At 34.5% G+C, this 13,437-nt stretch overlaps 1 protein-coding gene across 1 annotated transcript in view; it reads left to right on the forward strand.

Annotated features, from left to right (window-relative positions):
* LOC134528019 (methionine aminopeptidase 1) overlaps positions 1 to 13,437 on the forward strand; it is a 62,470-nt gene that overhangs the window by 42,008 nt on the left and 7,025 nt on the right. Inside the window, exon 8 of the mRNA XM_063361184.1 lies at positions 181 to 246. Within this exon, the coding sequence (XP_063217254.1) occupies positions 181 to 246 (66 nt within the window). The remainder of the gene's footprint in view (positions 1 to 180; positions 247 to 13,437) is intronic.

The raw sequence follows: 13,437 nt of genomic DNA on the forward strand, positions 1-13,437 counted from the left end.
AGAAATACCAAGCTGAAAAGTACTTAGGATGAGGTAGAAGCGTGAGTAGTTTGCGAATGGTACTTTCTTCTGGGGTTTGAAGCTATTTTTGAGAATAGGCACTATTTCGTTCAGAACCTTGTTAGGTGGTGGTGAAACATGCGAGCTGCATGAAACTAGACATATTTGATTTTGTTTCAGAAAATAAGGCAGTTGGAGTTATGAAGCCTGGACATTGTTTCACTATAGAACCAATGATTTCGCAAGGTTAGTATATGCTAGTTTGATAATTATTTGTATTAAATGTATCAATAATCTTACAGGCTTTGTTAAAATCAAAATTCCAGATTAATGTTTTAAGCAGGTTTTACTTGACATTTTTCCATTAATAATTACAGTTATCTAGTTACTGTAACTACTAGAAATTGGTCGGTGCCGGTTCTCGGTACTCGGTTCCTAATTAGTAGGGCCTGGAAAATTTCGGTGTTTTCAGTATGCAAAAAGCGGTACTTTCAAATTAGAAAAGCGGTGGTTTTAAGTCGGTATTTTCGTTATGCAATGGAAATTTTACCAGTATTTTAAATGTTGACTAAATTGTGCAGTTATTGAATACAGTCAAACCTCTATCTATCGAACTCGCATGTATCGATTGTCCGTGTTAATCGTATACTTTCTACGGTCCCGGCAAAATTGTAGAGGTGTAAAAGTAACGAAAAAATGTGTACCCGTATGTATTCGTTACTATAACAATCAGTACTCGTTACTTTCGTATCGTTACTTGTTACTTCTGATACTGCATAACATGGCACATGCTATGTTATGTAACAGCAACGAATCGAGTCGTATTTCGTACGCGTACAGTATAGAGGTGTAAAAGTAACGAAAAAATGTGTACTCGTATGTATTCGTTACTATAACAATCAGTACTCGTTACTTTCGTATCGTTACTCGTTACTTCTGATACCGCATGACATGGCACATGCTATGTTATGTAACAGCATCGAATCGAGTCGTATTTCGTACGCGTACAGTATGACGTCGCGTAAATAAAAATAAATCGAATATAAACAATTAAAAATATTTTATAATTAACAGCTTTTGTTAGCCAAGAAACAATTAACTCTCATTAGAGCGGCTTTATTATAATATATCTTTTAAGATAAGAACATAAAACGTGAAAATACGTGATTATAAAAAACAAAAACATACATACAGTAGAACCCGTTTATAGTGAACCCGCCTATAATGAATTCCCATTTATTGTGAATTTCCGTCTCAGTCCCGGCAAAATGATGTGAGGTTATGTATTAATTTATTGGATATAGCGCACAACTTTTGTCAATGTTGATACGTTTTCCCGCGTACCACAAACAAATTTTGCCGACATAATGCACATTTTTCTCTATATTTTCATATAATTACAAGTTTTTTTTTCACAAAACGTCTATTCTTGATCACATTGAAGTTTTTCTCCGCAATACGCTACTCGATTGTCCACTGTTCATATTATAAACAAGTCGTATTCGAGTGGCCTCGGTATGCTACGTGTAGCCAGAAATGGTGATCAGTTTGGTGAAAATAAAAAATAGTTTTCCCTGCATAGTTAAAGAATGGGCGAACGCGTGTACATTTAATATGTATTCAAAATAAAAAATAAATTACCGCCACACAAATACGTATGTACATTATAGCAGCAAATTCAATATTTTTACGTTTCATTTTTATCGTTCACGTTTCGGACATTTTGATCGAGTAAGGTTCGTAAGACTACCACTAGATAGAACTCTGTGGACTAAATTTTTCCATAGAAAGTGAGAAAATTTCGTTCCAGCTTTAGCAACTGCAATACTAAATGATAAGTAGTGATCTTTGATGCGCCAGACTCGTTATTTTTCGTTTATTTACTTTTGACGGTAAAAAGAATTTCGTTTTATTAAGCTGCATATGTGCTTCAATAAGAAATACGTACATAAAAAAAGGGTCAAAAATGCGGTAAAAAACGTAAGGCATTATCTGTGCGAGATAAACTGGACATTATTGAAAAGGTAGACTTTAACCCCACTGTCCCGCACGTGTTAATAGCAAAGGAACTGGGAATTACAACATTCACATTAAGTACAATATTAAACAAACTGAACAATCTTCTTTCTCAAGCTGCGAAAACGTCACAGAGTATTAAATGCCTGAAAAAAGGATAATACGCCGATGTCCAAGAACCATTAGGTAATAGAAAGTTTGTACATGTATAGTTCATTAAAAATAATATCTGCATTTGCTCATAAAACTGTTGCTTTGAGTATTTCCATTCCTTCTTTTCTTGGCTTAGGCCTATGTGTAGTTAAGATTTTGCTTTTGAGTATGTATTGCCAATATAAAAGTTTTCCCAGATATAAAGTTTCCCCTCTATAGTGAACATATAAACTACTCCCTTCAGATTCGTTATAACAGGGTTCTACTGTATTTATAATTTGTAAAAAATACTTTCTTACGTTGTTATTATTCGAATCTAAAACTTTGTCTACACACACAATACCTTTAATAAACAGTAAAAAACTTGGACGACGAATTTCCAAATTATACTTTTATTAATAAACAAACATCGTTCTTTGTAACGAATACGCGCGCGCATGCGTGAAACATACGAAAGATGTGAGTAACGAAATGCATTTGTGTGTAACATTTCGTTACTCGTTACTAGATGCCGCACCCGTTACTCAGTAACGAATACATACGGTTTGCTACAGCTCTACAAAATTGCCAAACAACTAAGGTTAAAAAAGTCCGCTTATACCGATGTTCGAATTATCGTTTTGTCCGCATTGAACGTACAAAATATGTGGGCCCGTCACTATAAATTATAATAGATGATCGTTTAACCATAAAGATTTTGCAGAAATAACCATTTCTTAGAAAGAAACCGTCATAAAAACAGTAACAATAGTATACAGTAGTAAAAATCAACTTAAATCTGCAGCCAAGTAATGGAGCACGTAAATATAAAGAAAAGACAAATGAACAACAACTTACGAATAAATAAGGATGATGTACCATAACTACAGTACAAACCCAATTGTTATCCTAAGATAATTACCATAAAAAGAACTAAAGATTCTTTGTCGATACCATAATTACTACAGAAGCACGATAGCTACCACATTTGCACTACAGTTACCGTAACAAACGAGATGTATATTTACCGTGACGGTAATGTATTTATTTATAACATATTAAAAATAAAGAACATTATTGAAAAATAGGATGTTAAATTTTTATATGTACGTTTGGCACATGTTGCGAAGAAATAATGCGATCTGAAAAAATGCAGTACTACTACGAAAAGCGAAAAGGGTAATCGTGGATGTTTAGGTTATGGCAGTCTCTCGTTTTTCAGTAATATCGGCCGAAAATTAACAAGCGTATCGGAAGTCGGCAGAAATGCCGATTCAACTAAATATTGGCAAAATCGGCTTCTTCAGTACAGCTCTACATTTGATGACATGAGTAAACATATTTCAGACTTCAGGATATTGAAAAAGACTTTAATTTCCATGTAGATTTATTGTGCGTATGTTTTTTTTTTTTTGCAAGTGTAAATTGAATTAAGTAAAATACTTCCATTTTTATTTATTTTTCAACTGATTTAACTTTAATGACAAGTAACTGATATATTTCTGACACTAATTTTGAGGTTGAAATATTTTTTAAAAATTCTTAGAGTGAAGTCCACATCTATTGAATGTCCGCATCTACTGAATTTTTTTGTTGGTCCCTTGAAAAACGATAGATAGAGGTTTGACTGTATAATAGTTTACATATTTAATAAACAATCCATGTATACTAGGAATAGGCTAATATGCATAATAACAGCCAATTAAATCCAAAACAGTTAAACAAAACAGACACGTTGCTATAGATGTTTGCAACTACAATTTTTTTTTTTTTTTTTTTTTCTGCCAATGCCACATGCTTAGCCGACTTTAGGTGTTTGTCAATGAAATCTTTTCTATCCCATGAAACTTTACAGTTGCAAAATTTGCACATCACTGTGCTATTGTCAGTACAATAAAACCCATGTTTCTGATACTGATATGCTCGTATTTAATGGAGTGGAGGAACACGGGGGTTGCCACTTGAACAAACCCCAGCGCACAAATGAGAAGAAACTTTGTGTGAACTATACCCCAGATCAATTTTGAGCATCAAAACCATACACGAACACGGCTTATGTAAAAATAAGGTAATTATGCTGAAACACAAGACTTGGGTTAAAGGATACTTTAACCTTGTGTGGATCAAGTAGAAAACATTCGGCTATAAACGAAAGAAATAAGAACAATGCTATCCTGAAATGCTGTGACATGTTTTTGGAGTAGATAATCACAGCGACAGACCGACAGGATGCGCTCCTGCCCTTGCCGTCAGCGATGTTTATTTTGACAGCTCAAGCAATTATCTTTTCCACGTCCCTTCGCAGCGTAAAAAAAAAAGAGAAAAAAAACACGCTGACAGTTTCTCACGCAGAAGGTTTAAATAAGGGAGGGAATGTGTTGAAATGTTAGTTGGATAAGGAGGGGGGGGGGAATTGTTTTTACATGGTTTGTGGCTCTGGGAGGGATGAGCCTTGAAGAATTAGCAGGGGATGGGAGAAGTAAGCGTCGCGACACGTCACGTATGACGTCAAGCCGCCGGGCGGGTAAGATAACATGACAGCTGAGACGGCTTTTCGTGCGATAGTGGAGGCGCCGAGCTCGTCTAGACACTGCCGCGTGGCCAGTCTAGAGGGGTGGTATCTATTTTTAGACGTCTTTTGTATGCCTGGCTGCTTACAGTACAGCTCTCACCAAGATAAACGTGAACACATAGAGCCCAACAAAGTGTAACAGACTTGTTTTTCAGCCGATTTTACTCAAATTTTCGACTTTCTCTGCTCAAATTTTTCATGTTTTCTCAAAAAACGGTCATATAAACGGAATGGACGCATCAGAGGGGGCTCGCATCGGCGGGATTCTACTGTAATGGTACTTTTCGGGAATATATTCGCAGAGTAATATAGAAATGTTGTGGTTTTCGCGAATGTACTTACTTTTCGTGTTTTCATGCGAATTTTCGCAAAATTCGCGATCGCGAAAAATTCCAGGCCCTACTAATTAGGGATGTACCGATATTGAAAAACTGGTTACCGATTACGATTAACAATTCAATAAAAATTCAAATTCAGCCGATGTTCCAAACCGATTTAGAATAGAGATTATATTTGCCCGATTATTACATACATAAATTAAAAAAGAAAGAAAAGAGAACAACATTGTGATTAAAATTGATGTAATGGAGGCATGGACCATAAGTGTACATACATGTGTATAGAATGCAGACAAAATCATTTTTATTTACATAAATATTTAAGATTTTGGTAAGCTAGCTAAGGTATTGCACATAACATTAATACCTATAGTTAATAGCTTTTAGATTTTTGTGAAGAAATACAAGCTGATTGACTTTGTGTGGCTACACATATTACTTGTAGTGAAAGACGTTTTGTTTCCATGTATGCCACCACGCGATATTTTTTGAGAAAAATATTTACACACTGCATATGTATATATCGTCCGGCCTGGATCCTAAAAAAAAATATTTCCACACAGCACTGCGACTAGCGTACCCATGATTATTATGCAACATTAAATAGTGAATGCAATGTATAACAGCTCTTAACAAATATTTATTTTGGTAAATGCCAACAAATAGAAAACTTAGCAAAATATACTGTAATATTTGATCAAAGAATTCGTCACTCCGTTTACGTAATGTATGGACGTGCATTAGTGACTAGAAAACAATAAAACAATCTACAGTCGCCGAGTCTTCGCTAACACAGAATTACCAATATTCGAAAAATTAATTTAGGTCGCAAACAGAAATATTTCTACAACCGACCACCAACTATCGCAATCATGAACTTTTATTCCTGGTTAAATATTTGTTGTTAATATATACAGTAAAAATAAAAAGTAAAAAAGACTTTCCCGTTATTAAAGCGACTTCAATCGTAATAAAAAATAATAGATAAAGGTTCACGTATACAACAGAAATTCCGGTGAAGTGAGATAAGTTGGCCAAATTGTTTTTGTTCATCACATGACGTGCGTAACCTAAACGTAAAATGGAGATCTTGTGATGATGCTGTTCAAATTTTATTATTGTGTTTTATACTGTTTTATGTGTTATATTTTATTACAAGTGGCACTCAAAGCAGTTGTTTGATGCATGGAGCTAACAATAATGGAAATACTAGCCATACATGCTAGAAGAAAATCGTCAATTGAATAAAATAAGATTATACTTAATATATTAGACAACAAAGTTTATGAAACTTTCAGCGCGTGTGTAGGCCTACAGTCTGAACGGTGTTTCATGAATTAAACTTAAAAGAGTTTACTATTTACCGTTAAAAGAATATATTAGCATCATTAGCATTTTTTTCTTATAATGCTAAGAGATAACTGATAAATATAATGAGAAAATGTTGACAATTTTGTCTAAATAATCGGTTGAAATATCGCAGATTAAGATTAATTACCGATTATTATCGGGCGATTACAGTTAATCAGTATTTGAATCGGTACATGCCTAGTTCCTACGGTTCTCAGCATTTTAACTGGCACCAAAAACTGCAGCTAAAATGTCGGTGCCTGTACCAGTACTGGCAGTATAGCAAAACCCTTTACGAAAATAGTTCTTCACTACAACTTAACTGCAGCGTAAAATGGCTCAACTCACAATAAATTCACATATAAATTATTATTTTTGGACTTCTGAGGAATAATATTCACCATAACTATAAAGAAATGACATGTGAAAATATTTAACATTCTTGTCACATCTGTAAACAAAGTACGTTTTTAATCAAAACATAATATGTAGTTGAATGTGCCGTAGATGTGTTTTATCAATGTGTGCAACTATATAACTGCCTCAGCAGAGAGTGGTGAACCGAAAGATGCCATATTTCTTTCACTGGTTTTTAAAATAGGCAGCTAATTGAGTCATTGACACATAAGTATGCGTGACTGGTGTATAAAGAACAATTAAAAGTGAAAATTCCATATTCCATAGTATATAATATTTTTTGAATACGGTTCAATTGATGATTGATTTCTAAATATTTTCCATTATAATTTTTGGTATTCTAAAAGTTTATGCTTTTTATGCAGTGCTGTGGAGAGTAAGTTCACTGCATCTGCAGCCATCTAGCGGAATGGCTTGTAACTTCTCTTTTAGGCAAACGGAAACGGGATTGCTTTGAAAGTGGAACGTCTTTGTTTTTAGTGTTAATAGTGTTGACGAAGATTACTTAGACACGTGGTGGTGGTTGTTGTTGTTGTTGTTGTTGGTTTTTTTATTATTATTTAAAAAAAACCAAGTTGTGCATAGATATGTAGATGTATTTTACTATTAACTGGTCAAACAAAATGCTTGTTGACACTTGTAAAGTATAATTATGCTGGCAAAATAGTGCAAATTGTTTAAGAAATGGCATTAGAAGTGTGGCAGTATTTTACTGTTGACTGTGCAAACTGTTTGCCAGGTGTTTATTGTATAATAAACTTATTTCAAGAGGCGAGTCGAAATCCACAACTACCTTTAAAAAAAACATTTATCAAATGTACATTCTTTGGCAACTTGAAACACCAAATATTCAGGAAATAAGTCTGTATCCATCAATGTTCCAATTACACCGTCGAGGGCCAAAATAATCGAAAACTACTTTAATAAACCATCTGGTAGTGGAGTGAAAGTGATCAGTAGGGCCATGCAATTTTCGTGATCGCGAAAAAATTACGAAAAACGCAAAATATTCATGAAATCTGATTTTCCCACGAAATTTGCCTTGTTTTGACAATTCACGATAAAACACGCGAAATATGCAAAATATATTTATTAACTCCTTTGTTCAACACAACAGAGACAGTGCCAACTTGTACTACCTTACTACGAAAATAATATGCAATACGTTTTATAACTGTAAACACGGCAAGAAATTTTAACAATCCTTAAAAATCTGACGTGAGTAGAGTATTAAACTTGTATTCTCATAAATTCATGCGGTAAGGGATGTGGATGGGAATCCAAACGGTATTTTTTTTCCCCGTCGCAACGTTACCAATTTATAATATATTTTTTCTAACCTCAGCTTGTCGTATATATAAAGCTGTCTGAAAAAAATTAAATAGAACCATCCGTCGAAACAATCGTGGTAATATATTTTATTAACGAAGTCATGCGCCATCTTCTTTGTTGATACTGCAAATTAGACCGAGAGTCAAAGACTCTTTCTATGCATAGATGTGTCTATCCAGATGTAGAAAGCCGCTTACCCGAACAGTTGCGAAGTTTTCCGATCGCAAGTTAAAAAGCACCATAATTAAAGGATTAAAATATTTTTATTTTACGGTCATTAAGTATTTTAAATAACGCCAACCTAACCTAAGATAACGTTTAACTTCAGAAGATTTCAGGTTGTGCTTGTGGTTTCTATTTGAACTGTAAGTTATCCATCCAATACAGCACAATGTTTTTAAAAGGCAATATCGCCACTATTCTAAAATGGCGCCGTTCTGTAAATGTTCAGTATTCACAATGAATGCAACACATTAGGTTCTGAAATTCAAAAAAAAAATTTTCTTTGAAGTAATTAATTGTTGGTTAGTTCAACATGCCAAAATTTTTAACTTTGCATGAACGTGTAAAGGAATTTAAAAGTGATGGCTTTTTTATTTTTGATGAAGGAAGTAAAATTATGATGTGCAAGTATTGCGACAGTCGTGTGGAGTGGCTGCGAAAAGACTTGATTCTTGTAACTGCAGTCTGATACTTCAGGCCAACCATTTCAAGCATACTAGAGACATTGTTGTACATTTTTAATAAATTATCAATGTAAATTTACCTATATATATGTATATATTTTTAATATTTATTGCAAGGTATATGCATTAAGTGGCTTTAATATAAATACATTATATATTATTTGCTAAGTTGATTAGTTTTAATATGCTATTCTAAAGTTAATAAAGTGTATATATGCATATTTGTATAGGAAATTCAATGGAAAAATAATTTTAAAAAATAATAATATTTTTTTGGTAATTTTTTTGCAGATTTTTAACACCGCTTTTCAGTTTTTTGAACAAATTTTTATACCGCTTTTACCTGTTTATAATGACGAAATACCTCATTTTTATTCACCACTTTCAGGTGGCCCTAGTGATCAGACACCTGATTCTTGTAATGAGCAGGCTGTGGATAGTCCAAAATTTCAGGAGTACTCTAAAATATCCATCAAATTCAGTGCGCCTCAAAGCGGTAATTTTTCAGACTCCGAGGCTAGTGATTCAAACAAAATTGGAGTATCACTAGATTTGTCTCCAAGCAGTGAAAGTTCTGGTACCAAGCCAAAAAGAATCAAATATACTTAATCTGCTGCAAACCAGCCAATATTAGTTCAAGCATACGACACAGTTTCCAAGTTCAAATCTGGTGACTGTAGGGCCCAAAAGATAATGAGGCTCATAACTGAAATGTTTTGCTTGGATATGCAGCCACTTTCAGTAGTTTAAAACAAAGGTTTTAAAAGACTTATTAATCATTTAGAGCCCAGGTACACCCTTCCTACAAGAAAAGTGCTATCAAATAAACATCTGGAAGAAATGTACAGAGAGCTTCATAATAGTCATGGAAGAGCATATGGAAGTAAAGAATGTTGCTCTAACCACAGACTTTTGGACTTCCTGTGCTATTAATGATTATCTCTCATTGACTTCATTTTTATCAACATACAATTGGCACATTGGAACTCTGCCAGAAAGTTATTGAAGTACCTAGTACCTAGGGATGTGTCGGTACCGGTTCTCGGTTCTTGGTTCCTACGGTTCTCAGCATTTTAACCGGCACCGAGAACCGCAGCTAAAATGTCGGTGCCGGTACCGGTACCGGTACCGGCAGTATAGCAAAACCCTTTACGAAAATAGTCCTTCACTATAACTTAACTGCAGCATGAAATGGCTCAACTCACGTCCAAACCACATATGAATTATTTTTTTGGACTTCCGTGGAATAATATTCATCTCTAACTATAAAATAAATAACACGTGAAAATATTTAATGTTCTCGCCACATCTGTAAACAAAGTACGTTTTACAATCAAAACATAACAGTTGAAGGTGCCATAGATGTAGTTCATAGAGGTGTGCAACTCTATGACGTGCCTCAGCAGAGATGTCAGAACAGAAAGACGCCATGTTTGTTTCAATTTGTTTTTAAAAATAGGCAGTTAATTGAGTCGTTGACACGTAAGTAAGGGTAACTGGTGTATTGCAAATTCCACAGAATATTTGTTTAATATAATTAATGATTGATTAAAAATTTTCCGTAATAATTTTCGGCATTATAAAATTTTATGCATTTTTTTGTGCAGTGCTTTGGAATGTAAGTTCACTGCATCTGCAGCCATCTAGTGTAATGGCAAGTAACTTTCTCATTTAGACAAATGGGATTTTTTTGAAGGGGGAAGTTACAAAATGCTTGTTGACACTTGTAAAGTATAATTATTCTGGCCAAATAGAGCAAATTGTGTAAGAAATGGCATCAGAAGTGTGGCAGTAATTTACTGTTGACTGTGCAAACATACTGAATTCAATGTAGGCAATAAGTTTGATGGACAATTTTATATTCTAATTCTTTGAAAGTTCACCATCATTGTATTTATTTCCATTAATGTAACTTTTTCTTTTTATTCCTATGTTTTAAAGTAGGGTTTAATTAATATAGTAAATTTTAGTTTTATTAAGGTTGGTGTGTTTACTGTAGCTTGAAAACTATACTAAACCTTTTAATTTGCTTTGATAGCCTCTTTAAAGACTGAATCATTATGCCAATGCATTTCTTTGTAAGCATACAATAAAAAACATTGAGGACAGAACAATACAAACAAATTATTATTTTCAGTGTTATAAACAGTAAATTGTTGAAGTTGTAAGTATGGACACATGCTTTTTAGTGCTTTTTTGTAGCCAAAACCGTAAATAGTTTATTACTTAAAACACCTCATAAATAATGTGTGAATAATATTTATTTTATTTTTTTAAGTCAGAATCGAGGAACCGATAACCGAGAACCGATTTTTAAGAACCGGTACCGAACCGAGAACCGGGAAAAAACAGGAATTGACCCATCACTATTAGTACCATTCAAAGAAGTTAGCCATACTGAAGTCAACATTCACCGCTCTCTTTCAGATTTACTTAATTGATGGTGCTTGGCAACAAAAGTAGTAGCAGTTGTAAAGGACGGTGGAACTGACATCACTAAGGCACTGAATGATTCCATGTTTGTTCGGTACCATGTGCTGCTCATCTTCTCCAAGTTGTAGTGAGAAAGGCATTTGTAGATAATCGTGTCGTAAAGAACCAGTTCCCAAATGCAAGAAGATAGTCTCTAGTTTCAAACAGTCCTATAAAAATACAGAAATATTGAAACAGTGTCAACAACAGCTTGATCTCCCCCAACACAGAATGATACAGAGATGTATCCACACGCTGGAACAGTACACTTCACATGATAAAGCGACTTTCTGAGCAGAAAAATGCTGTCATCATGGCTAGTAGTAGAAAAGATGCAACTATAGCTGCTGAACTAACTGTGGATGAGTGGAAGAAACTGGAGCAGTTGATCGAGATGATGGAGATATTTGACACTGCGAATTTGCAGCTGAGCAAAGGAACTTCTTCAACTCTTGGAGGTAAGTCTAGCAGTGCACTTGGTGGAGTTGGAAACAGTAATTATGCCACTGGTTTACATTTACAGTTCTTGTAACTGATGTTGATAATTAACTGAGCAACAACCTTTATTATCGTTAGCTTTAAGTAATTGGCTGCTGTAGCTGACAACACACATAACAATGCTGTGCTTTTATTTTTCAGGTGATGCCATTGATTTGTGTTATCCAGTACTATTTGGAAATTCCTGTACCTAAAGGCATTGGGCTGCAGGGCTTAAAAAATGATTTGCTTAAAAATTGATTTATTGGCTTGGCTGAAACAAGAATTCAGCTTCATTCATACATGTGACCTAATATTAAAGGTTACTTTGTTGAATCTCTGTTTCAAGATGAACCATTTTCAGGATGGAAAACATTAAGAAAATTTGAATTCAGTTAAAGAATCAATTATTTGTGAAATGAAGATGCGCAAGGAAGCTAGTTTAATCCCTCAGAAAGTAGCTTCATCTTTTACAAGTGGTGTTCAAACGGGTAGTAGTCGTCACTGTATTTGGGCCAGATGCGAGCACTTGCTTCTAGTAGCTCAGGATCTCAGTTATCTATTAGTGCTGAAGATGAAATGAAGCTCTATTTGCATGAACCAACTTTGAACCTAGAAGACTGATCCGAAGGCAATTGGTCAATACTGACCAAACAACATGACCTTAAGTTCTTCTGTATTCCTTCAACCACTGTCTAGTGAGGGTACCTTCAGCACTGCAGGTGCCATTTGCGATGTGAAGAGGAACAGACTAGACCCTGAAAGGGTCAAGATGATGTTTTTTTTTGTGACAAGAATTTGATGTAGGCAATAAGTCTGATGGACAATTTCTTATTTTAATTCTTTGAACGTTCACCATTTTTTTATTTTCATTATTGTAAAAAAATTTATTTTATTCCTATGCTTTAAAGGAGGGTGTATAAATTTCTTTAGGTAATTTATAGATTGTAGATTTATATAGTAAATTTTGGTTTTATTACTTGTCCTCTATATTATTTAAAATTATTTTTCACTAATGCTTATTACATTTGTCGTAGGTTTGTTTATTTGCTGTAGCTTGAAAACTATACTAAACGTTTTAATTTGCTTTCATAGCCTATTTAAAGACTGAGACATTATGCCAATGCATTTCTTTGTAAGCATAAAATAAAAACATTGAGGACAGAATAATACAAACAAATTATAATTTTTAGTGTTATAAACAGTAAATTGTTGAAGATGTAAGTCTGAATATAGGCTTTTTAATGCTTTTTTTTTGTAACTGAAACAATAAATAGTGTTACGATTTACCGCGGTTCGTAAAGGATAGTTCAATTAAAGATTTTTATCACACACACAGTTTTATTTATTGCCACTATTTACGTTACTAGCAAATAATATAAAAATGCCAATTAATCAATTGTACTTAAAAATGTTGCTTCCTCAGTTACTCGTATTTACACACCTCACACCTCGCTGGGCCGCACCTCTGGCGCAACTCTCGCTGCAGCACCCCTCGTGGGCCTCCGTCGCCGCCGCCGCACTTGCCTTCGCCGAGGATCCGCTCGACACCTCGCTCGGAACTTCGCTCGGGACTCTGCCGCGCTCGGGACACTATCGCCCGGAACTGAAATCTCTGCCCTGGAACCTTCCTCCAGGGACTTCG

This window comes from Bacillus rossius, chromosome 1 (genome assembly GCF_032445375.1).
Source record: "Bacillus rossius redtenbacheri isolate Brsri chromosome 1, Brsri_v3, whole genome shotgun sequence".
Lineage (NCBI taxonomy): Eukaryota > Metazoa > Arthropoda > Insecta > Phasmatodea > Bacillidae > Bacillus > Bacillus rossius.